The 27019-nt window shown below is 35.6% G+C and overlaps 2 protein-coding genes across 5 annotated transcripts; one reads left to right on the forward strand and one right to left on the reverse strand.

The window, feature by feature from the left end:
• Positions 1–382: 382 nt before the first annotated feature.
• Positions 383–13261, reverse strand: LOC128013493 (myb-related protein A). Of its 4 annotated transcripts, none has more exons than XM_052596528.1 (16): positions 12808–13261; positions 10103–10202; positions 9529–9600; positions 9066–9158; positions 8397–8617; positions 8110–8296; positions 7847–7924; positions 7359–7457; positions 6045–6275; positions 4720–5091; positions 4504–4640; positions 4299–4410; positions 3276–3386; positions 3016–3129; positions 2721–2900; positions 383–2496 (listed from the first exon to the last, which is right to left on the reverse strand). In XM_052596528.1, exons 1-16 carry the CDS (start codon positions 12828–12830, stop codon positions 2371–2373), a joined length of 2256 nt encoding a protein of 751 aa, XP_052452488.1. In that variant the 5' UTR covers positions 12831–13261; the 3' UTR covers positions 383–2370. The 4 variants fall into 4 exon arrangements, with proteins under 4 accessions (XP_052452488.1, XP_052452487.1, XP_052452489.1 ...); XM_052596527.1 differs by having other exon boundaries at positions 4296–4410; positions 12808–13260; XM_052596529.1 differs by lacking the exon at positions 7359–7457 and having other exon boundaries at positions 4296–4410; positions 12808–13259.
• A 1816-nt stretch (positions 13262–15077) lies between these two features.
• LOC128013336 (serine/threonine-protein kinase Sgk3) lies at positions 15078–26677 on the forward strand. Its single transcript, XM_052596254.1, has 17 exons — positions 15078–15334; positions 18294–18484; positions 18584–18667; positions 19295–19367; positions 20459–20534; positions 20879–20954; positions 21179–21228; positions 21385–21442; positions 21776–21859; positions 21965–22096; positions 22790–22902; positions 23371–23407; positions 23806–23892; positions 24319–24414; positions 24501–24656; positions 24836–24925; positions 25726–26677. Exons 2-17 carry the CDS (start codon positions 18407–18409, stop codon positions 25894–25896), a joined length of 1461 nt encoding a protein of 486 aa, XP_052452214.1. The 5' UTR covers positions 15078–15334; positions 18294–18406; the 3' UTR covers positions 25897–26677.
• Positions 26678–27019: the final 342 nt, after the last annotated feature.

Raw genomic sequence — 27019 nt, forward strand, 5'->3', positions numbered from 1 at the left:
TAGAGCCAAAAGACATTATTTCATGGGCGAGTGGGCCTCTTTAAAGAGAGCAGCTGACCTGTGGAGAGCTGTGTTGTTCAGGGAGGGTGTGAGTCCACAGACCCCAAGGGCAGAGATTGCAGCACCCCACGGCCCAGTGACAGCAGATAGCATCAACTCAAGAGACCTCAACTTCCATTACCACTGTAAACACCTGGCTTTCAGAAGAGAACAGGACTCTGCAAGGTCTTTCGCAGTGTGACATGACAGAGTAGGTGATTATTAGCCAAAAAATTAGGTCTTAGGAAGGGTGGAAGAGGTGTCAGTCAAAAAGCTAAATACTGTTCGAATTAGTTTCAGAGAATAAGCCACAACCTCTAAAGAAAAAAACATAAGTGGCACATTTTAAAGAGCATATTTTTATTTTTAGGTATGTGAATGACAGCATGGCTATTGGTGAGTTGGTTGTAATATCAAAGAAGCAGGTTATTATTGTTCAGCGGAAAACAATGTCAAATTCGTAACACTGCATGAGAAAAGAGTATGTCAGTTGAAGTGCACTGCTTGTTTTCATGCATGTCCGTTTGCTACATATTCTTGCTTCCCTCAAGTCTACAGAAAAAAGGAAATCCCAACAAACAAGACAAACACTTTGACAGTAAAATGAAGACGAACAAAGACATAATAAACAGTTATCTACAACGTTACATGCGCCAATATAAATGAATCTCAGTAACACAGATGCGTTGAGGGACACAATGTGTAGTGTTTCTTTGAATACAGATGGTGTTTTTGCATTCCAATATCTGGGTTACATTTAGCAAAAATAAACTTTTTACAAAAAAAAAAAAAAGAAAATGATTAAACCCAATATGTAACGCTAATACTGCCGAATTCTTTAACATCAGGATTTTTCTTTTCCCTTAGACTAACTTATCATTGTGAATAACCTGAAACTATTTTACATGGGCTCTTCTCATGTTAATAAAATAATAAAACAAGACATTTAATTCAACATTTCACCTCATATGAGAGCAAAGCAATTGTCCTACACTTCCTTCAAACCATTGTGCTTATGTCAGTTCCTGCTGTAACTCAGTAGCAGCGAGCAAATCCTTACAAACATTTGTTCCAGAGCAAGAAAGTGAGAGAAAGAAACTAAGTTTACACCATTTTCCCTTTGGGATGACGTCTTGACATGTCAATGTTAATGAAATGTTTAAATACATTCAGCCACCAATAAAAATCCTCACATACAACAAAATGTAAACACTACAGAGGGCATAAAACAATAGATAATAAATGACAAATCAACATTAATGCAATATTTGAAAAAAGTGCAATTTCCCCATATTTTGGAGGCTGAAAGCTGCTTGCTGCTACTTTTATGGTCAACCAATTGGGTTAAAGAGGACGGAACCTTACTGTACAGGCCAAGAAATTAGTGGCAGTGTTATTGAAATGAGAAATATGTAATGGAAGGTAGTCAAATTTTTAACAGAAAAGAAATATAATTAGATTTTCTTTATATCTTTGAAATAAATAAATTAGTTAAGATTTAATAAATAGAACCTACAGCTCTAAACGAACAAATCTCACCTACGTATCTGTTCTTGGAACGTGTTATTTATAATGCTACACGCGCATTAATATAAGTACCAAACATGATTTTGGCTGAACTGAGAACATTTTCACAAGCAGCGAAGATGCTGGATTTAGACTTCAGTTGCAAACATGCAAGTCAGCGATTTTACGCCTCTTTAACAACCTTCACTTTAGAGCAAAAAAAAATACAAATAAAATGTTCGAGGTACCTTCCAGTAAACGTCAACTTAGCAGATTTATGCTATACAATACATTCAGTGAGTGTCCTACTCTTAAAAAATAAAATAAAATAAGATAAAATAATCGGGGTGGAACCTTTGTTACGTTTGGAGCGGAAACGATTACGTTGCAAGTGCTATCCAGTTACTCCTCACCCTAACAAACAACCACAGTAGTGCAACACTGCCAGTGCTCCCCAATCCTTAACACCAGTCTCTAAAATCCTCTAAAAAGAGCTTAAAACTATCTGAAAATATCAGTTTTATGATTTTTTCCTTAAAAAAAAAAAGCAGCCCTTAAGAATCAGCACACTGTCTACAGCTAAAAATTGTAAAAACCATTAGCTAAATTCAGAAAATCTAGTGCTATTTGTATTTTGACTACATATTATGACTACATTCGCATACAAGTTTTTTTTTTTTATCCTAAGCGATACGTTGTTATATCAGTAGGTGTTAAGCAAACATTATAGTAAGTGTTTCTGTTTCCTACACCAGATTGTCTGAGAGGTTAAATGTCGGTGTATTAGAGGAAAAGAGGAGGGTTGCTGTAGTGCAGTAGTGATGTTTAAAGGACGAGAGCTCTGGAAATGCAGGCGGTAGGGTTGGTGTTTAAGTAACGCCTGGCCTGCTCAGTCATGATCAGCTGATCCTCCGTTTTCCCAAAAACCACCGCCTCCCACTCACTGTTGGCCTGTTGGATATGAAAATACATATTTGAGTTTGACCAAGTAAGCTGGGAAAAATCAAGCTGGGAAAAAACTTAATATCAATATTAGATTCAGTTCTAAAAAGTCATTTTTATTTCAGTTAACGAGTCAATTGTGCGTTTCTGCAAGCACAATGAATATAAGTTAATGGCATATCAGATGCTTTTCTTCTTTGCTCTTATGCTAACAGAACAACTGAGTGTATTACCGGAGTGGGTGTTTGGTATGGTGGGCTCCTTTGGGTCATGTTTTCTCTCTTGTCCTGTGGGCTAAGCGAGCGGACTATTGAAAAAGATTCCTTCAGTGATCCAGGAGAGCAACAGTTCTCCTCTCTCTCTGTCAATGGCATCATGAGCATTGATCTGGTCAGTAGGTTGTTACTATGAGACTAAAAGAGGGGCGAAGATGTTGCGTGAAGAGGAGAAACAAAAGCATTGCAAACTCAAAAAGTTAAAAACACTAATGGTGCATCATAAGTTTGTGAATTAGGATAATGGTCTTACCTCTTCATTGCTGTTAATCTGCTGTTGGGGAAACAGCTGTACATTTAAACAGTCTTTTTCCCAGCTGTCCAATACCAAAGACTTTCTCACTTTCCTTGCAGGAGCTTCCATCAGCTGTGAACCCCAAATGCCACAGTTTAAAAATAAAAACTAGTGTTCAGTTTAAAAGTTAACATTCGATAAAAACTGTTGAACGTTTAAACTAACCCCATTTGCATGATTGTGAGAACAGAACAGATATGTAAGAAAGTGGCCGGTACCTCATAAGATCTGAACTGAGGTTGGTTCTGCACTTGTGTGAAGATGTCAGCCCCAGTTTCCTCTTTCAGAACTTCTCTGATGTCCTCCTCAAGAAGTGCCAGTGGTTGGGGCTGAACACACCAACAAAATATATCAAAAGGCAAATGAATGAGTGAAGCACCAGATAAATATTTGAACAGTCATAGATAGGTGAATCTTATGAAATCTGTCCAGTCAATATTTAACCTTAAAATTCAAAGAAAATCAATACTGTTTTTGGGACTGTTAAGTTTTGTCCTGACAAATATTAGAAAAATATATTAAGTTATAAAAATATTCATTAAGTTTTATATACATACATTCATATACATAGTACATACTGTATACACATACACTCACTCACACACACACACTGTGCACTCAGATCAGGATTTTTGAAGCCGATCACCAAAACAGTATCTGCCGATATGATGACCAATACCAATCTTTTTGAACCCTAATTTTTAACATTTATATAATTATATAATTATTTATAGTGAAACTCCAATTAGGATTTCAACAGATATTTATTCAAGGCTTGAATTAGATTTTTGAAAATGGGGGAATTCCTCTCATAGGTGAGTCTTGTGTGTGTGTTTGGGGTGGGGGGTGGGGGGGGTGATTTGGGGGTGGAGTGAGGCATTTTTTACTTTTTTTTATGTATAATTTTCTCACCTAAATGTTTGATAATGCAGTGCATTTTTACAATGGGGAAAGTGCTGCACAAAAGTTTACACACAGCACAATCCTGAATTGTAAGCTGTATGTGAGGCGGCCTTAAGGCCAAAATATACTGTGGCCATCCAAGTTATGCGGCTGTCCGCGTGACAAAATTTTCATAATCAGAAGTGTTCGCCCACCGTCCGCAGGCAGCCCAATTTTTGTGTATATATATATATATATATATATATATATATATATATATATATATATATATAAATAAATTTCTATAGGCCTCTTAATAATGACACAGCATCAAAAGTTTTTCCATTTGGACTAACCACCATTCTTAACGGGCCGTGCATCTTCTCCTGGGCAGCCAGGGCGTTTTTGAAAGGAGTGGGTGTTCTTGGAGTGTGGACTATAATATTCTTATGGAGTTTCGGGGTCCTAAAACTGTGTAGACAAAAACAGTATTAGTCATTTCTGGATTCTGAGATTTTATGCTCGATATTCTTAAGACAGCAGAAGTGAAGAATGATGCCTGACCCCGTGTTCTCCTTCTGGTGTTTTGGTGTGGTCTCTCTCTGGTGGGGTGTGTTGAGGCATTTCTGTCCACACACTGGAGTGGATGTAAGAGCAGGATTGTCGAGGCTGAAGGGCTCACCACCAGACACATTGAAGAACTAAATGGGAAAAAAAGGTTTGAATGAATCCACACAATTCTGTGGTCTAAAAGGTGTTTTGTTAGAAATCTAGCCATACCTGAGAGGGTGAGAAAGGCAGGCCTTTGACAGGGGTGTTTTTTGGTGAGTTCCCACTGTTGTCTATGAAAGCACAGCTCCTTTCACCTGCAGGTGACTGATCTCCTCTCTCTCTTCTCTTCTTTCTCATGATGGACAGTGGTGGAGAGCTGAATCTGTTCATGCAGGTGTTAGAGACAGCCACAGACTTGCCCTGGTTCACCGAGGCACACTGCCTGCTCATCGCTGGGACAGTGGGAGCATTTACTGGATAGGCCAGGCTTTCTGTGCACCTCACCAGGGTCGTACAAACATCAGTGGGGTTAGCGGCCTTCGGAGAGGGGCCTCCCTCAGTGAGATCAAAGCTGGTCACATCACTCCAGGCCAAAGGATCCTGAAGCATCAAAACATTTACCTCACTTTTCATTAGTGGCAAGTAAAAATATGTATCTTTGATATCATTTTACTAAACTGAACTAAAAATTGACAAAATTTGTAATGCAGAGTAAATTATTCTTGGCATACAATCAAGTAAATTATATGACACCAAATTTGAGGTAAATATACTTTACAGAATGCGTTCAGAAATGCTGTAAAAAGGGAACTGAGAAAAATAGAAAACATGAAATCTATAACTTAAAATATAACTTCATACCTAAATAAATATAGCTTTTTTTAAGTTTTGATTAGGAAGGTGTGTCAATTGCAAGACCAAAAGCAATTCATTTTTTATTTTTTTTTACCTGAATTTACCTATTGTTTGTGGATGCACAATATAGGTACAGTCTTATATCAGTTATTGGCTAAAATACTTCTTTTTTTTTTTAAATCGATCAGTATTGGTTGATATTGATATTTAATTGTGCATGTGCATTTCCCCTATTTTTTTATCATCCAATGCTCACCTAAAGTTATATATATATATATATATATATATATATATATATATATAAAATTTAATAACACTGTTAATCTGTCTCAAAATATATATAAGATTTTAGTTTTTGGATATTTTAGTTTGAATTTAGTTTGAATATAACAGTATTTTAATATTGTAAATTTCTCGGTTTTTAGTAATCAATATTTAACTTACTGGTTATATTGTATGTATTATATTGTATTGGCAAGAATTTTAATGTCATCTAGAATTAATAATTCTGATTAAAATATTAATGCAATATTATTATTCAAGATGTATACATATCAGAAATATTCTGATTTATTTTTATTGCAAAATAATAAAACCATACTATAATATTATCCATATTTTACTATCTATATTATATATAGATAATACATTATCTATTTTATAGATAATGTACAATCCATATTATACTCTCTGCTTACCGAGTCAATAAGCTCCATGGTTTCTGCAAACTCTGGGATGGTCTCTAGAGTGGACAGCACAGCACTGGCCTCAGCAGCCAGGAACTTGCTGGGAGAGACAGGCAGAGGCATCCCAGCAGGCCGGCCCTGCTCTAAACGACACACCTCCACCCCTCTGTCCTCCATACTCTCTGTGGTGGTGACAGTATCATCAGGAAGGCTGTCTGACCAGCTGGAGTAGCTCTCGGGGTTCTGTATAGAATCAAACCATTGAGGTCAGTGAGAAGAAATTATGATTATTAAAAAAAATGATAAAACTGAAGTGATGTGGAAGGGAGAGTTAAGACACATCCGAGCCAATAAACCTACACTTACTTCACTTATAATATGTGAATTTCATAATAATAGTACTTTGTGACCATATGTGATCCTGGACCACAAAAGCACTGATAAGTAGCATGGGTTATTTGTAGCAATAGCCAACAATACATTATATGGGTCAAAATTACATATATATAAAAAAATTATACCAAAAATTTGGATATTTAGCAAAGATCATGTTCCATGAAGATATTTTGTAAATTTCCTATCATACATATATCAAAACTTAATTTTTGATTAGTAATATGCATTGCTAAGAACTCCATTTGGAAAACCTAAAGGCGTTTTTCTCAATATTTAATTTTTTTTGCACCCTCGGATTCCAGCTTTTCAGTATCTCGATCAAATATGGTCCTATCCTAACAAATATTATTCAGCTTTCAGATGATGTGTAAATCTCAATTTCAATAAACTTACCCCTTGAAAACATTTATGATATTAACCGAAAAAAAAAGAAGAAGCATAAAACCAATATAATCTCTATGGTAATGATACACTGCATTCTTGTTGACAAATGACAAGGAAATGGTGAAGAATTATTTAAAAGCCATTAATTTCACCTAACACCTAAAAGTTGTAAACATGCTACTCTCCTAAGTTGATAATATTATTTATAATGATACGATCAATTATAATATGCAGAAAAGAATACAGTATGTATCTTCAATATAATTTTCAGATCATTTAATGATGAATATGTTACAAATAAATTAATAAGTGCAAAAAAAAAAACAAAAAAAACAAAACACATGCTTTCATGCCTGAAAGCGGTCACTAGCGGTAGTTTTAGTTAATAAAACTAAGGGTGGGTGTGAGGCAGGGAGGCAGTGAATGCGGGGAGGATTTACTAAGCAGCACAGCTAGAAATGAGGGTATGGGGGAGTAAGATGGGAATAAAGGGAGGCGATGGGACCTATAGCGCACTATTCTACGCGCACACACAGTGTTTCTTACACGAGGGCCCGACTGTCTTCTGACTTCATTCTCAGCTGACATTAGCAACAGCTCTAGCTCCTTAATTCTTTTCTCTTTGTCTGGGTCGTCATGGCATGGCTGTGAGGAAGAAGAACCAGGAGGAAGAGGCGGAAAGAGAGACCGAGACACACACTTTACTGACAATTTCACAAGACTTTCATGAGGTCCTGAATTTCACCAAGCAAAACCACTCAGGATTAAGCTGCTTTTTAGGACTTTGATATTACATTCAATAATGCCCAAACACTATTTTATAATCCATATAAAACTGCACTGGTGAAATCCATATAAGGAGCAATTAACACCACACCAAACCACACACATGCAGATTAAACAATTATACACAAACATATGAGACTGATTTTTGTTTTAATTAATAGAGAAGACAAACAGACTTCAGAAAGCAGGAAGTTCAGAAATATAGAGGAGACTGAAGCATGCCGTGAGAACTGCACCATGGGACTTACCGACATAAAGCTAGAGATCTCAACACTGATGTTTTCCATACACTGGCCACTTTCTGAACCATACGGATATCTGGGTGGCTGCCAGTCAAAAACAATATGAAAGCTTGTATGTTAGACGCTTCACATCTGATGTGTATAATATTAAACATAAATACAAATTAAATCAAAAAATTATTGTTAGGTTAATAAGTGATATCAAAATTCAATACTATTTTGGCTAAAAAAATTCACCCAAAAAAAAAAAAGAAAACTAAAATGATCACCTGTGATTGGCCACTCATGATCATCTGATTCTGGTTATGTTGATATTCCACAGATGGACTGGATTTGGGGCGTTTCTTTTGGCCAGGGTCACTGCTGTAGCTCTTGCTGCCCTCCTGCAAGTAACCCTCATGTTCCACTTTCCTGCGCATGGTGGAGTTCCAATGATTCTTAATGGAGTTGTCTGTCCTATAAAAGTCCAGTAAAGTAAAGGTCATTCTCTGGCCTACACACACACTGGCATTCTTCTATATTCTCGTTTTTTTTTAGTTCAAATAGATCTTTTTACCGTCCAGGAAGCAGCTTTGAGATCTCAGCCCAGCGGTTGCCCAGACGTTTATGTGCTTCATAGATAATACGATCCTCTTCCTGGGTCCAGGAGGATTTTTTCACTTCTGGGTTGAGGTGATTGTGCCAGCGCTCTCGGCACTGCTTGCCTATGCGGCCCTGTAAGTGCTTGGCAATCACTGACCACCGTTTGGGCCCATACTTGTGAACCAGCTCAATCACCTGTTGAGATGTGAAACATGATGAACAAATGATCAGAACATAAGTGAGACTGGAGTAATGGATACAGCTAAATGCTGTTCTGGTGAGCATAAGAGGCTTCTTTTAAAAAGTCTTACTGACCCAAAAAACAGTATTTTATGTACAACTTTTAAATTTATATTGACATTATAAGCCAAATAGGGCAAAAAGTGTTTTTTATGTGTGTTTTGAACCATGCCAGTTCTTCTGGAATGTTGTCATGCTACTTCTAAACACTGTGTTGTAGGATACTGCAACAAAAGCTTTCAGTTCTTCTGGTGGTAGAGGAGGAGTACAATGATGTTTGCACTCTAAAACATAAAAACAGGACTATGAGGTCATCACACCCCACCCAAACGTGTCATCTTTCGCCATTTATTCATCCATCTCTGTCTTCCTCTGAGGACATAGAACACCCAGCTCGTCTTACCCTCTGATCCTCCTCTTTTGTCCAGGGTCCTTTCACCAGCTCTGGGTTGAGCACCTTTTGCCAACGGTGCTGACATTGACCATCTGTCCTTGTCTGTCAAAGTGCAACAATATCCCACATCAACACCTGCGGCTAGTACACATACACCTACAATAACAACACTTTTACTAACTCACAGGCATGTCACTAATAATAAAACATACATTTAATAAGAGTTCTGCTGAAAGTCTATCTAGTCTTTCCTTTGCAACAGTGTTTTTTAGTCTAAAGATAGAACTTAATATTATGGTTTATAGTAAAATGGTAGTAGTATGGTACAGTATAGTAACACTTAATTTAATTTGAATATGCATGTGAAATAATACGAAAAAAATCACCTCACAGCTACACTACAATATTCCAGCCACATTTTAAAAATGCTTTTAAAGTAATGATCAAGCATTTGATTCAGCAAGTTACTTACTGGGAAATAATTGGCGATTGATTTCCAAGCATCAGCTCCTTGTTGCTCAACAAGCTTCTTTAGCTTCTCATCCTGCACACGAAAGAGATATCACGAGATTTTTTTCACCTCAGACACAACTAGCAGGCTGTGAGAGCAGAACTAAAAGCACTTGGCAATTCCCCACCCTTTCCTGTTTCATCACAGAAACCTAAAACGTTTCCCATTTGAAACTTACAATATCATGCCAAAAGTTCATGTTCAAAAGTTTGCAGTCAGTAAGATTCGTGAAATGTTTCTTAAAGAAGTCCCTAATCCTTTAACAAGGCTGCATTTATTTGATCAAAAATACAGTAATATGTTTGTGGAAACCATGAAACATTTTATATTCAGGATTCTTTGAAAAAAGGAAAGTTCAAAAGAACAACATTTATTTGAAATAGTAATATTTTGTAACAAAATAAATGTCTTTACTGTCAGTTTAGAGCTATTTAATGCATCCTAGCTGAATAGAAGTACTCATTCATCAATATAAAAACATTACTATTATATGTGAAATAATTAGAATTAAAACAGAAATGCATGTATATAATACCTCATCCCGGGACCATTTAATTTTGCACAGGGTCTTTTTGGAATTCTTGGGGTCTCTGCTGTCAGGGTCCGTAGAATGACGTTCATCATCCTCATCTTCACTGCAGCCATAAAACACATACAAAGAATACAGAGAAGGAAGAGTCAAACACCGTTTTCTGTTTGGTCTAATTGTCTCACAGAAGCCATTACTCTCAAACTGTCCGCCTGACACAAACCGTTGAGCAGACAAGCTTGATCACTCATCTGTAGATACAAGATGCAAACCGTTTAGAAAAGCAGCCAGCTCATTAAACAGGACATGCCTTAGAGTAATTACTCTGCAGGCTGGCAATGCAAGCCACGATTCAAAGTGAATTCAAGCATTATTCAACTTATTTCAGTGCATTAGTTTGCATTTCAATTTATTTGAATATAATTTTTTTCCCATTATCCAAAAACACACACAAAAAACACATTCAAGTCATTTCCACAGAAGTAAATTAAAGTGACAAGCACAATGCCAAAGACTTCAGTCTATAGGAATGCCTTGTTGCCTGGTAACATTTCACCAATGCAATGAGGTGGACAGTATTTAATCAACACCATGCATCGGGTAGTTAAGTCTCCCTGGGATACCAGAGCGCAAACTTAATGGAAAACCATTTATCCGATGCTAATAGTGACTATCAACATAAACCAAGCTCAAGCCTTATTTGCTGCAGAGCTGAAAGATTCTCCAAAAAAGCAAGGAAGGAAGTCCTGTCATTAAAGAAATTTGCAACAGCACATTCTACCAGAATGCCTTGCTGCAAAGTCTAAAGTTATGAGGAAATGTGTTTAAGTGCTGTTTTAGGCCGAAGTCCAACTTTGACTAAAGCGGTACAAATATGGAAGTCCAAAATCCTTCTTGCTGCCAGTCTGCATGTTTATCATTGAAACATTGGCTGGCTCTCAGTATTACAAGCCATTCGATGAATGAAGTGTTTCATTTAAGAAGCATGCTTCAGTATGATCTCCACCCTCAAGGAAGGGGTGAGGTGATGAACAAGCCTGCTTTACTTCAGAGGTGATTTGCTGGCATCATTCAGTCAGGAGGCAGGCCAAAGTAATGCTCGGCCAATGGAAGCGATCAAACAGGATCTGGACAAACTACAATCACAGTCCATCAGATTGAGGCCTGCAGCTGGTCTCCCTTTTGAAATTACATTCAGATATCTTCCATCAGTATGTGACACACAAATTTACCAACCCCTGATTTAATAGCAACAAAGAGAGGACAAGAGAGACTCACACAAACATGTTGGGTTTCCATGTTTTATGGGGTCTTTCCATAGACATAATTATTTTTGTACTGTAAAAACTGCATATTCTATCCCACAACACTAAGCCTACCCCTAAAAATTATTCTCACAGAAAACTTTACATAAAAAAATAATAATAAAAATCACGATTTAGCATGATTTATAAGGGCCTTTCCTGATGGGGTCTGTAATGTTTCCTGATGTGAAACACACATTAAAATCTTCATTCAACCATAAATACCATCATGTTTTTTTTTTTTAGGTACAACAACTAAGCAGTACATCACCTTCCTCCCTCAATGTCATCATTTGGAAAATCTGACTAGACATGAATAAATGCTTGTGTGCCAAACATTACACACAAGATGAATGTACTTACTACTTTATTACAACTCTAATACACATTAATGTAAAGTCTAATACTTATTGTTTACCTCTAAATATGCAAATCTGTTTGATCAATTTTTAACTTATTGTTAATAATGTATTACATAATAATTTAACTTCTAATGACTTTTCCTTCCTTAATCCCTCCAAATCAAACTGAATTATAGGCTTTATACCTAGAGTGTAAATGTATAACAAATGTGTAAATTTAAACAAAGAGTAAGATACAACTTATTACATATTCACGGTCTGCTTTAATATCCTATGTTAAACATAAATGTTGATTGTCTAATAATGTATTTATATTTAATAATGACCTATAGCAGGCCGCAAATGTCATCTAATACCATAATCCACTTGCACCTTCTCTTATTTCTGTTTAGTGAACACTAACACATGTACATAAATTAAAAACTTTTTCATTAATTATTTTTTTTAATAATATTTTTTTGTTATTAATTTTCGGACAAATTTTACTTCAGATATTATAAAATAACCGGTTAGCATGCTAGTTCACTTCAGCTGTACTGTTCAATAGGGAACAGCTAGGCTAACCACTAGCATTCAGGCTAACACAATAAACTAATCTTAAACATTTGAAACTGTTTGATAAATGACATTTGGTATGAGGACACATGTTTGTATATATAACAATATATAATATTTTTTTTATATAAAGCTTGAGTCAGTTTTTGAATCATGATCAACCTTGTGGATCAGCAGGTGCTAACATGTGATCCGTCACTTGGGACTGTCATATCATTTTTATACAGTTAAATATCAGAATTTATTAACATAAATATTTAAGTATTGATATTTTGAGCTTTACTGTTGCCATGGCGACACAAATAAGTCTTCTTGGAGACTCCAGATATAAACAATCTAACGTTATACGATCTCCCGATGTTGTGTAAATTGGGCATCAACATAAGATCTGTACATTTATCCAGAATCCATAACACCACAATTATTCTGCTTATTTAAATGTTGAGTTTGATTAAGTTTACAAGGCACTGAATAAGATTGATCATCTCACCTGCGAGACTTCATGTTGGCCATGTCAACTGTGTTCAAGTCCAGCTCGTTTCAAAGGGACGTGTCTTTAAAACATCCAATATTGCAATTCTTTTCGAAATGTAGCAGTTCTTGTTGAAAACACACAGCTGACATTTATCCACACGTGCTACTGTCACACATGTATCTGTTTTCCGTGAAAAGCTTCAGATCCGTGCAATCACATCTCCGAGAGCAATTTTGCAATAAATACGACAAAACGTTCTTCCACAATGCTTGTTATTAAATAAGGAAAGCCAAAAAAGATTACTTCCAATGCGATCTCAAAATGGTGAAGGTAGAACATCTATTGCTATAACTCTGTGTTAGTCTTACGCGCCTTGAACGCACACACACCCCTCTGTACTGTCACTCTAGACTGCGTTCTCAGCGTGTGTGGGCTTTCCACTCGTTCTGTATCATTTTTTGTCCATCCCGCCGAATCTGCGCACAGCCTTCTTCCGGAAACGGGTTTGAATCCGCGCACGCGGCCTCGTCGCTGATTGGTGTAAAAAGGTGGGCGGTGCAGCGCGCTCTTGTTGTTGAGCAGCAGCTGGTCTGCGTCACTCGCTGACGCCTTTTTTATTTGCATACAGCTAGTGATAGTCTGAGACAAGTGTGAGATTACTTTACCGCTTAACATTTTCATGTTTAAATAATACAATTAAAAGTATTTTGTGGAGAAGAATATAATTTTTTCGCAGGTTCTGAATATTGTAATTTACAGTACTACGAAGGAAAAAATGTTTTTCTTAAACATATCACAGGCTTTCTAATTATGAAAGTCCATGCTGCCCTCTTGCGGATATTTTGTGAGTTTTTTTTTTTTGTCTTTGGAAAATGTACATGAGTATGTCTGTTTTGTTTGAAATCAAATGTATTTGTTAAAAACAAACAGACAAATTATTTACAATTTAACACATTTTAATGAACGTTTGCCTTGCAATGTTACATAATTACTACATGATGAATTGCACCTTTACACCCCCACCCACACACATTTATATATATATATATATATATATATATATATATATATATATATATATATATATATATGTGTGTGTGTGTGTGTGTGTGTGTGTGTGTGTGTGTGTGTGTGTGTGTGTGTGTGTGTGTTGTGACAACTATATATAATATTATATTCTAAACTTTTATATAATATGATGGACAATTCATCAACACTAAAACAGAAAGGCATGTAGGTAATATGCATACTATATTAAAAACCTACTAAATATATAAGACGAGTTTCTCATTTTTTTATTTTTTATTTTTTTGCAGCCTCAGATTCCAGAATTTCAAATAGTTGTATATCAGTCAAATATGGTCCTATCCTAACCATATATCAATAGAAAGCATATTTATTAAGCTCTCAGATGCTGTATAAATCTCTGTAAAAAACTGATAAGAAGTAACTGAAAAATAACTGATTTTGTGGTCCAGGGTCACACACACACACACACACTCACACACACACACACACACACACACACACACACACACATATATATATATATCACACATATATATATATATATCAATGGAAAGCGTATTTATTAAGCTCTCAGATGATGTATAAATCTGAGTAAAAAAAAAAAAAAATTATCCTTTTAACTGATTTTGTGGTCCAGGGTCACACACACACACACACACACACACACACACACACACACACACACACACACACACACACACACACACACACACACACACATATATATATATATATATATATATATATATATATGTGTGTGTGTGTGTGTGTGTGTGTGTGTGTGTGTGTGTGTGTGTGTGTGAGTGTGTGTGTGTGTGACCCTGGACCACAAAATCAGTTAAAAGGATAATTTATTTTTTTTTTTACTCAGATTTATACATCATCTGAGAGCTTAATAAATACGCTTTCCATTGATATATGGTTAGGATAGGACCATATTTGACTGATATACAACCATTTGAAATTCTGGAATCTGAGACTGCAAAAAAATTACAAATAAAAAAAATAAGAAAATCGCCTTATATATTTAGTAGGTTTTTAATATAGTATGCATATTACCTACATGCCTTTCTGTTTTAGTGTTGATGAATTGTCCATCATATTATATAAAAGTTTAGAATATAATATTATATATAGTTGTCACAACAAAACCTAAAAAGTGAAACAAATATGAAACTAATACAAAATCACATAAAATGTGACTGACAGTATTAGTGACAGTTCTTCCTCCAGATGGTGCTGTTGTTTGTGTTCCTTTACCACCACATTACTATTCTTCTTCCCCCGCGTTTAGTCGCGTGACTGATTGTTTCGGAACTTCGGAACAAACGACGATGTGCTTTTATTTCACGGGCGGCTCATTGGTAACATGATGAATGTTGTCTTTTCAGTTAAGCTGGGTCGATATTTAGTTCCCAGACACGCCGAGTTTGATTTTTGAATCGTTGCACTTCCTTTGCCTCCCGACACGTCACTGGAGCCAGTTGGATGGAAAGAGTGAAAAAATATTAAGGCAAGTTGTGTCTTTACTCTCTTTGAACTGTCTAAAACACGAGAGGGGCTCTAGAAGTGCGTCGGTGGTTGTAGTAAGTTTTGGCTGTAACAGGTCCACTCTCTGCAATGCAATGTACATTACGTACTAAAATTGTTAGTTTATTGAAAACAGCCTAACGTTAGACCGATTACAGAAATACAGAGTTCTACAAAAAATAAACAAATGTCAGCCCACATTCAAAAGATATTTGCTTTGGTTGGTTTCAGTTTACAGTAGGCTACTGTCTCTTACCATCAGGATATAGAAAATGTATTGTAATGTAATGTATTGTGCACACAGAGGTGCTAATATTTTTTTAGCTAAATAAAAAAAAATATTATTTTAGGTTAATAGATAATATCACAACAGCATACTGTTCTTGTTAAGAGATACAGACAAATACTCTGTTTATCACTATTTTACTTAATCAGTTTTTTTTTCCAATAGCAGCTGCTAACAGCTATTGTTATTATTATTGTTATTATTATTATTGTTATTAGTATTATTTTGTAGTCACATTATTAAGTTATTTTATTCTATAGAAATAATAATACAATAAATGAAAACAATCCTGCATTATTGGACACTTAAAATAATATGTTGTTCAATATGTAATTATGTATTATTATTATATTAGATTGAACTGATCTGAATTAAGTTCCTACACCGTTTTAACAAACAAAGCATTTAATTAGAGAAATGTCATGTAATAGTTGCTTAATGGGGAATTAAATTATGAATCTTACTTTAAATTTAATTAAATTATGAATCTTACTTATTTAGTGTCCATGAGCAATAGCCTACGCATTGTTGACAGTTGAACTAAAAACTATATGAGCAACATGTGAAATATTCACCAAGTCTTCCATTAGAATCTTTTATTAGAATCTTTTATTAGAAGTTAAACTGTTATAAAGAGAGACATTTACAGTTGGTTTCTTTGACGCATATTTCACTTATGGGTTCCATTGCACTGTTGTTTTAGATTTATCTCTTTCAAACAGTGTAGGATTACTCTAAATGCGAGATGAAACCAGAGAGTTTCAAATGCAAACCTGTACTGATGCATTTTTAAAAAAAAATTTGCACAGCATGCATATAGATTTTTATGTGTGACATGCCTGTGCAAGTTTATACCTTTTACTTTTGTACTTCCTTTTTGCTGCTCAAACCTGTTTGAGTTGTTGTTATAGAATGAAGTCATATTTTATAACAGTAACCTTTTGACAGCTCCAATGTAGTGATGACATTAACTAAGCTTCTTAAAATTGCATAATAATGAGCCTGGATCTGTTGTGTCCTTTTTCCATAAATTATTTTGTTCATTGGAAAAATATTCCCTTTAGAGTGATCTTTCAATTTCTCATGTCATGCATAAGGAAACTGGCTTCTTGTTTCAGTTTAAAGGTAAAGTGACTCTCTTGGCTCTGAGACTTGAAGAGATCTTTATATGAATAAATGAATTCAGTGAATTAATTGACATATTTAAACCACTATCTACATATGCATGCACTCAAATGCACATTTAAATATGCATGTGTGTCTTCAGAAGTAGTCCATTAAATCATTAAACTATCCAAGTTTTTCAACTTTGAAGAATAGTTGATCACGCAGGCAGAAAAACCTGTAACATTCCTCCAAGTTCTCAATAATGTAGAAAAATGCAGATCGCAGTGATATGGTAAACGGTGTCTGCAACTGCTACAGTCTGTTATCTCATCTGAACACATTTAGTTTGTATTTCATGTCACGCAATACAAGGGTAACACTGCAGGGTTTAGATTAGAATAAGCCCAGTGCTTGTTTAAAAAAAATAGTATTGTATTATGTATAAAGATGTCTATTATTTTACAAAACAGTTTTTCTTTCTGTATTGTTTTGGCGCTCACTATTTTGATGAGGGTGGTGCATTTAAATCCAGCATTTGTTTACATTCTAAATTATTAGGAATTATTTAATTATTATTTATTAATCATTATTTGCATTTTTGGAAAATAATAAATCTTTAGATTGTTTTTGTAAAATACCAGAATTTCTGTTAGGTTTATGTAGTTGTGTGACGAAATTAGATGGCATTTGAGGTTTCTGCAAGGCCAACCCAGTATACTTTTGAAAATTGTATATATATATATATATATATATATATATATATATATATATATATATATATATATATATACATACATACATACATACATACATACACACACACACACACACACACACACACACACACACACACATACATACACACATACACACATTCACATGTAAACAAATAACAACATATGTGTAGGTGAAAGACAAGACATTACCATTTTGGTGTCCGCTTTAAATAAAGTTTATATATATATATATATATATATATATATATATATATATATATATATATATATATGTATTTAATCCTTATTTCATCATGCTTGAACCATGATCTAAAATGGAGATCCACTGAACAAGAGAGTGTAGTTTTACATCATTAACATGTCTTGAGAGGTTTCTCCTGGACTTTAAATCTGCACCTTGTAGGTTCAGTGCTGCATTCTCTAAAAATACCTCTTGTACCTCAGAGGGGAAGGGGAATAATGTCGCCCACCCAGCGAGCATTTGTGTGCTGCGCTTGACAGAGGGAGTGTGGAAGTGGCATACGAAAGAACACGTCCCCGTTTGCTCCCTCCCAGTTGGAGAGAAGCAGAGGGGAGGATGAAAGAGAGTGAGGAAAAGAGAGGTGGAGACTCATCGCTTGGCTGCCCAGACTGAGGCTCCTCTCTGTGTTCATGCCACAGTTGATTAGTGACTCTGAGTGGCCTTCCTGTCCTGTCATGCAAGACCCAAAGAGCCCTCTGGAGCTAAAGTGGATGCCGGACACTGCTAAAAAGAGCGCTTGGCTCTAGTAAAACATCTCGTTTATGTTTTGGCATGTTTGTGTTCTTTGCAGGAACGAAATGGAGATTTACCATTAGAATCAATTGTGCCAGAGAGGCAGGGAAGCAATCTAAGGACCTGTTGCATCTATGAGTCATTGCTTGTGAGATTCTGAGAGGTCTCAGGATGGAGGAGCAACCGAGCTGCCCCAATGTCAGCATTCCCTGCTCCGATGAGCAGAGAGACAAGAAGAAACGCTATACTGTGAGTGACCTCTGCTGCTCTTATCTACTTTTTGAGAGCTCTGGCTTGCTAAATTGTAGCACCGGATATGTGACGGTGTTTTAATCCTTGTCTTGTTAGGTTTACAAAGTACTTGTCAGTGTTGGAAGACATGAGTGGTTTGTGTTCCGGAGATATGCGGAATTCGACAGACTGTACAACACGGTAAGTAAACTGAGCTGTAGGCAATGTGAAAAGACAGGCAGACTCCAGCTATTTTTAAGTGACATTGATTTTGTTTTGGAGCCTTTTTCTAATGAAGTATTCACATATGACCAATTAATGTAAAGTATGAAACATATCATATTTTTGAAATGTATAGTCAAAAAGGAATATGCTTTTGTTCTCATCAAGGCTGCATTTATTTAATCATAAATGCAGTACTAATGTGAAATATTATTAAAATGTAAAAAAAAAAAATTTAAAAATCAATTTGAATGTTTTTAAGTTTATTCCTGTGATGGCAAATTTTATGCCAGTTTTCAGGGTCACATGATCTTTTGGAAATCATCTTAACATGCTGATTTGCTGCTAAATATAGATTTCTTATCATTTTCAAAGTTGAAAACACTTGCCCTGCAAAATATTTTAGTGGATGGCTTAAGTGGGATTTTTTTGATGAATAGAAAGTTCATAGGAACAACATTCATTTGAAATACAAATCTTATTTAAAATAATGTCTTTACTGTCACTTTTGTTCAGTTTAATGCATCTTTGCTAAATAAAAATATCAATTTCTTTAAACAAATCATACTGACCTTAGGCCTTTGATAAAAATGTGTCTTTTTGCAGTTAAAAAAACAGTTTCCTGCTCTGAATTTGAAGATTCCTGCTAAGAGAATATTTGGAGACAACTTTGACCCAGGTATTTTACAGTTCCTTGACTTCTCACGGAATAAATTGCATATTGTTCAGAGCTCACAGGAACTTATGTCATCTCGTGCACATACATTAGTGGCTTTATTTAGCTTAATAGAGATCATGTGTATTTGCCAAATTAGTTTATCCAACAGTGTTCCATACAGAAAATCAACCATGCTAAATCCGCCCTGCCCCGAGCCTGTAAAATCTTTGTCCTTGTTTAATCTCATGTTATGCTCTCAGACAGTGTGGCAGCAAAATTGTGTGCAGAAATAACAGAATGAAAATGCACACCCAAGAACCAATTGTATTTAGCTCATGTGTGACCAATTATGTGGCCAGTATATGTGGTCAGGATCTTTTTCATGGAGAAACCTTGAGTCCGGTCTTTGGAAGCACATGTTAAATCTGTGCACATGTTGTAAAGTCTTCTCCACCATTGGTAAGTTTCTCTCTCTCTCTCTGTTTTTCTCTTTCCCCCTCTTTATCTCTAGATAATTGCTGCCTCGGTGGACAATAGCAATCTAATTATTTGGTGCACATTTTTACAGTAGTGTCGCATGCTGCACTGAGAGACTTAGGCCACTGGTTTTGATAACTGACTGATATATTAGTTATTTCTCAAAGGAGGTGATGTTATCATGAGTAGTTCTCAAAAATGGCTCTCAGGTTTGTTCTGGTCATGGGCAGCATGATATGTCAGACACATCAGATGCTTACATAAGCACTTTGGATGAACCACAATCTTGCTCTCCTATATTTTTGCATATATGTCACTTGCTGGAAGTTAGGCAAATTCTGAAAAAACCCTGCAAAAATCACCCAGACTACATCAGATATGAGTTTGCTTGCAATGAGGATAAACATGGTTTTTGTTTACCACAAAGGGTTTAGAGCAGTGAATTATTGCATAAAAACCAAGAATCTCGAAGCTTTCTGAAAACAAAATTGTACATTATCTTATTTAACCCATGTCATTGTAACAATTTTGACCTGTGCAGTTCATTATAACATTAAATTAAAAGTGTAGTGTCGTCTCACTACTTGAGGAACTCTTTTTCTAATTTGCACCTGTATATTTTGTGTAATTCTTAGATTTCATAACACAAAGAAGAGTGGGGTTACATGAGTTTATTCAGAAGATTGTGTCCCATCCACAGCTCTCCAAATAGTGAGTATATCAGCCAGTTACTGTTGCTGCAGTTTTTCTCACCACTCACAGTGTCAGTGCATCTAAATGCATGTCAAATTTGAGTGGGCCTTACAATGGAAACGTGCCAAAACCAGCAACAACCAGATATCTCTCTGAACTCTGAGTACAAAGCGGTTCGATTGTATCTTGTGGACCCGTGCCAAATAAAAGATGCTTCTTTTTGATTCTCTGTAAAATTTTCCATGGTTACGGTTCTTGTCACAGCGAGTAGTTGATGTTAGCTCATATTCCTCCTCACAGCTGTGGCTTTGTATTGCCTCAGTCAGACCTCTAACATGTGAATGTTCATTTCAAATGCACAGTCCGGATGTCAAAGAATTTCTGCAGATGGACAAATCTAAAAACTTCTCTGATGCTTCAGAGGATGAAGATGATAAGGTTGGTACTGTATATGTGCTCATGTTATGTTTTTAATATTTAACATATTAATTGGTCTTCATTCTTCTCTTTTTCTTGCTTGTTAGCCATACTCTCTATTATGCATCTTTTTTTCTGTATGCAATTATATTGTTGTACTGTTCAGATACAAATAAATTATAAATACATAAAAACTATGTGTATGTTATACTACTGTTAGTATTATTTTACCATATCTCTTACAGAGTAGCTCTACCTCTAGTAATATAAACCTAGGGCCATCTGGAAATCCACTGTAAGTATAGAATTATTTTATATAATCTGTTCCTTTTGTATAATGATAAATATTGTATTTCTGCCATAATTTGGATGCGAAACATTCAACTGGTAGAAATAAATGATCCATATGTTTTCATTTTAGCCTTAATCACAGTGTTTTTTTTTTCAACAGTGCAAAGCCCACTGACTTTGACTTTCTTAAAGTCATAGGAAAGGGAAGCTTTGGGAAGGTAAGTTTTCTTTTTAAATAAAATGCCTAATGATGGAAATGCTCTCAAATGTGTGACTTCCACAGCTTGTGAGAGAATGTAGGTCCCTTGTGTGTTCATTTTGAATCAGTTACTGAAAGCTCTGAATGTCACTGGGGCTTAATATATTGTCTGTCTGTTTTCTTTGCTGTACGGTTAGCCATAGCATTTGTTTCTGAGCCACAGACTCTCCATTTAGGAAGTGAAAGTTTCTCAGTTTTGAAGTCGAAGCCTGTCTTTTTTTTTTATACCCATGTGATGCGTTATTGAAAGGTGAAACTGTTGCTAACCCACCGTGTTGTCTCCCACACAAAGGTTCTTCTTGCAAAGAGGAAACGTGATGGGAAGTGTTACGCCATCAAAGTCTTGCAAAAAAAGGCCATTTTAAACAGGAGAGAGGTAACAATTCTCTTTGTTTTAATACCTACTCTTTCTTTATACTCACTCTGTTATGTTCTTTGGCATTTGATTAATGAATTCCCTTGAAATGTTCTTTCATGCCAGCAAAAGCACATTATGGCTGAACGTAATGTGTTGCTAAAGAATGTTAAACATCCCTTCCTGGTTGGACTGCACTATTCCTTTCAGACAACAGACAAGTTATACTTTGTCCTGGATTTTGTCAATGGTGGAGAAGTGAGTATTTGTGGTTGAGAAGCTCAAGGCTGACATCTGCCTTATCTCATCTCAAAAGCCACTATTTGGCAGATTAAACCAATATGTTATAAATATCGCTATTGCTGAAGCTGACATTTGTCATTGTATGACTTCTTAAAGGGACAGTGTATCCAAAAATAAAAGTTCTGTCATCATTTACTTATCCTCATTTCTTTCCAAACCTGTATGACTAACCTATTTTGTGGAACACAGAAAAAAGATATTTTGAAGACTATTTTTTTTTACTTTGCACAGTGAAATGCAGTGGGGATTGACTTACATGTTATGTACCACCCAAAACAGAGTTTTGATGGATGTAAAATTAAATAAATGATGACAGAATGTTACACTATTTTTGGTAAACTATTCCTTTAAAAAGGAATTTGACATGTAAATCATATGATGATAATGCATGATTAATAATAATTTTGAATTTTTGTTCATTTTATTGGTATTTTGCAGGGTTCCTATTCACAAGCTCAATTAGACCACTAGTCTTGACTTCTTGTTTTTAGCTAAAAGTCTGCTGACGATATTTTAAACATCAGCTAATGAAACGCCATACCAATAATTGTGAGGCAGGCTACAGAATAGAGATGATGTATTGGGTAACCTGACTATTTTCTGCATTTATTTGTTGAATATTACAATTTTTGATTCTTTCCATTACAGCTTTTCTTTCACCTCCAAAAAGAGCGGACCTTTCCTGAACCCAGAGCGAAGTTTTACATTGCTGAGATGGCAACTGCTCTGGGTTACTTACACTGTCTTAACATTGTTTACAGGTAAATGCAGCTTCACTAATGGATCACTTGTGTTATAAATACGCCTGTTTGGGGATTCTAGGATGAAGTTTAACTGTTAAAGTGTGTGAGAATTCCCAGAGGCAGTGCATTGTTTAATTCTACTCCACCTCCCTCCTATAGTTTTCCCAATTCTTGCCCAGAACTTATTTGAAACATTTTGATTGGTGAACTGGCTTAACTGTAGTCACTTAAAATTAGACTCACGTGTGAAATGACCATCATGAGAACATAGTTTGCATTCATAGGGTGTGACGTTATATGACCGCAAGGAATAGCTCTTCATATGAATTAAATGCATTATGAATAGCTTGTCTTGTCATATTATAATACCTATAATTCATTGTTACGATTTTTCTGTTTAATGTTCCGTGTAATGTTTTTTTAGTTGAATTGTTCCTGGAAACATATGACAAAATGCTAACAAGTTAAGTGTTCTTGTGTTCCCAGGGATTTGAAACCAGAAAATATCCTGCTGGACTCTCAAGTAAGTGCCTCTTTTTTTTTTTTCTTCACATTTTTATCATTGCCAGAGCGTAGCTGATCAACGTTGAGAGAGTTCCAGTGGAAACAGAGTAATCTACCCTCGCTGTGAAGGATAACAAACTCTTCTGATTTCTCGAGATGAGGTGTACAGAGTGTAGCTTTGTCCAGCCAAATGAAATAATGCATTGAAACCTTTTTTTTTTTTTTGGTAACAAAACTCGAGATTAGTTTAAGTGTTATTTGTGCATTTCCTTTCGAATCTGATGAAACTGTGAGGTTACAAGGCCCTGGCAAATATTCCAGTCAGACACAAGATTCTTTGGCTCTGTGAAGAATAGGCCTTTTGTGTGGTGACATACTTCCTGAAAATGTTCCTGTTGGCATCTTTTGTCTGTTAAGGGACATATAGTCTTGACTGACTTTGGACTGTGTAAGGAGGGCATCTCCCAAGCAGACACAACGACCACATTTTGTGGGACACCTGAGGTATTATAGAATATAAATATGATGGTTGTATGATGCTTACATTACAGTTCAAAAATTTGGAGTCAATATGATTTTTTTTAAATAGCAAATCAATACTGTTATTCAATAAGAACACATTAAATTGATCATAAATATGTTTGTTATTTTGTTCTTGTTCAAATAATTTTGGAAAAATGGATCAAGGTTTAACATATTACTGTAAAATGTTATGGTAAATAAATTTGTTTAATTAGTTGCTGAATTTAAAAATATCTACTTTTCGCGATTCTTACTATTGAATTGTTACTGATTTGCTAATTACGCTTTTCCTAGATTAACCTCATTACATTTTCAGCAAATTAACTGCAAATAAACATTAAGCTTTTGGAGGCTAGAATAACGCAATGATTGTTATGCAATAATTGCTGGCTCTTGTCGTCACGATAGTATCTAGCTCCAGAGGTACTCAGGAAACAACCCTATGATAACACTGTGGACTGGTGGTGTCTCGGTTCTGTGCTGTATGAAATGCTTTATGGGTTGGTAAGTTACAACCGTAAATTTGGGTAGTTGTCTTTTAAAATTATAGGCAATTAAGCTTAAATCTTGTTTTACCTTCATGTCAACAGCCTCCATTCTACAGCAGGGACACACAGGAGATGTATAACAACATTCTTCACAGAGAACTTGTCATGCGCCCCGGGGCATCCACGGCTGCCTGGTCCATCCTTCAGGCCCTGCTGGAGAAAGACCACACCAGGAGGCTGGGCTACAGAGAAGACTTTGTGAGCTATTTAGTACTGATGTATCACCCCCTGGTGGATGATTTTGTAGAGTATTTCAGTAGCATCTCAAAAGGATTTCTGCCGATTAGTTAATATATTACATTCAAGCAAGGAGTGTTGAATTGAAAATATCTTGGAATATTAAAAGGTCCTTGTACGTGATATCCCATTTGTTGCAGAATGAAGTCAAAGGACATGAATTTTTCTCATCTATTAACTGGGATGACCTTGAACAGAAACAGCTTCCTCCTCCATACAACCCTAGTGTGGTAAGACTTGGTTCAACTATATGAATGAAAAGTTGCTGAAAATTTACTCACCCTCAAGATATCCAAGATTTTTTCGTTTTATATTAGTTTGCTTCTTCATCGGAACAGATTTGGGGAAATTTAGCATTACATCACTTGCTCACCAATGGATCCTCTGAATCAGTGCCATCATAATGAGTCTAAACAGCTGACAAAAACATCACAATGCTCTAAAGTAATCCCCATGAGTCCAGTCCATCAGTTAATGGCTTGTGAAGTGAGAAGCTGTTCATTCGTAAGAAAGAAATCCATCATTAAGACATTTTTAACTTCAAACTAAAAATATGTGTCTATCCATAATATTGTTTTCTCCAGCGAAGACGTCGTCTTAGGGGAGAAATATATGCAAATCATGCACCATTTATTAAATGAAAATAGCCCAAAACAGCTCTAAATGTTACTATTTTTTTATGTGAGAGGACAAGTTGTTTTTGTTTTCATTAGAGGAAGAGTTATTTTGGTCTCATATTTCAATATGCTGTTTTTTATCAGCTGTTTGGAATCTCATTCCGACAGCATCCATTCAGTGCACAGAATCCATTGGTGAGCAAGTGCTAAAAAAAAAATGCTAATTTCTTTAAATCTGTTCCGATTAAAAAACGAACTCATTTTTGAAAGCGAAAGGGTAAGTACATTTTCAGCAAATTTAAATTTTTGTGTAAACTATCCCTTTAACCATATATTATATACTATTTTGCTAAAGTTTCAAAAAACAAATGCATAGGTCTATTCAAACAGTCCTCTCTCTTGTTGTCTTGCAGGAATCTCAGTATGATATCTCAAACTTTGATCCTGAGTTCACAGCGGAAACTGTGCCAAACTCTGTGTGCTTCTCTTCAGAGCAGTCAGTCGTCAATGCTAGTGTTATGGAAGCTGATGATGCCTTCGTGGGATTTTCTTATGCTCCGCCATCAGAAGATTCTTTCCTGTAAGGGTGGCGCTGCTAATAGAGATCCACAGAGAGCTGAATGAAATGTCTGTGATTGCTCTCTCTGATGAAAGGGAAGAATTTGTTTGATGAGCACAACATCATGAACAGTGGATGGACCTTTGTGTTTCCTAACAAAAGTTGTGGGGTGCAGGGTGTTTCAGACTTAATTTTTATGCATAAACAACATTATATTTTGTGTAACATTGAACACCTTCTCGGAGAGTTTAGCTCAGGAGCTGAAGTATTGATGTGTTGTTTTTGGGGGGGTTTTGTAAGAATTATTTTCAAGGGCTGATGATATTTGGCTGGTGACACATTCCTTGTTTTGCCCCAACCTTTACACTTGATTGCTTAAATACTGTCCAGTACTATATGACCAATTATGTTCTTGTAGTTTAATCTCTCATCAGAAATTTGCTATGGAAAAAATGTTCATATAATGTCAACGCAAGCAATTAAAACATTGCTGATTGACAAATTAATATATATTTTTCATTTATACTGTTTAATATGTATGTGAGTTAGAAAATAGGTAGTCAGCTTTTTTAAAATCATAATGAATTTGATAAACCCTGTAAAGTTTTGGGTCATCAACAGCCATATCACAGTGTGAACTGAACATTTGTGGCTATTTTCATGTTAGATTTGAAGTTGAATTAATAACACTTAAATCCTGACAGTGACCTTGTAATACACATTCCCACCCTTTGATTATGAGATGAGACACCACAGTGCCTGCTGACTTATGATACTGTACTGTACAAGTAAACATTCTTGAATTACTTGGCTATCGCGTGATTCCTCTCATTTGCATATTTTGTAGAACAATATCATATTGTTTTTAAATAGATGTGTTTACCAAAGTCATTGAATAACGCAACACCTTAAAATGTTTGTACACAGGACACATCTCATTTGCATCTATTATACGTTTTTATACAGTCTATGATATTATAACACGAGTTTCCCAAAAACAAAAAAAAAACACGAGTTTCCCATTTGTATATGTGTTATCTGTTTTTAAAGAAAGATAATAAAATATGCAAATATTTGTTGTGTGTGGGTTAACTAAACTCATTGACCTGTGCACCGCATTTAAGTTTTTATTCACAGGTTTTGGACAC

This window comes from Carassius gibelio, chromosome B24 (assembly GCF_023724105.1).
Source record: "Carassius gibelio isolate Cgi1373 ecotype wild population from Czech Republic chromosome B24, carGib1.2-hapl.c, whole genome shotgun sequence".
Taxonomy (NCBI): Eukaryota; Metazoa; Chordata; class Actinopteri; order Cypriniformes; family Cyprinidae; genus Carassius; species Carassius gibelio.

Bases quoted from the DNA above. Each gene is read 5' to 3' on its own strand.
- LOC128013493 (XM_052596527.1), bottom strand. From the start codon at position 12,830: ATGGCCAACATGAAGTCTCGCAG. The intron at 8,618-9,065 runs GTAAGACGAGCT...ACATCTCAACAG, and splicing joins CAAAAGAGGAGGATCAGAGG to GTGATTGAGCTGGTTCACAA. The intron at 3,387-4,295 runs GTTAGTCCAAAT...TGGTGTGTTCAG, and splicing joins ACGGCCCGTTAAGAATGGTG to CCCCAACCACTGGCACTTCT.
- LOC128013336 (XM_052596254.1), top strand. From the start codon at position 18,407: ATGGAGGAGCAACCGAGCTGCCCCAATGTCAGCATTCCCTGCTCCGAT. The intron at 21,229-21,384 runs GTAAGTATAGAA...TTTTTTCAACAG, and splicing joins GGGCCATCTGGAAATCCACT to TGCAAAGCCCACTGACTTTG. The intron at 23,408-23,805 runs GTAAGTGCCTCT...TTGTCTGTTAAG, and splicing joins ATATCCTGCTGGACTCTCAA to GGACATATAGTCTTGACTGA.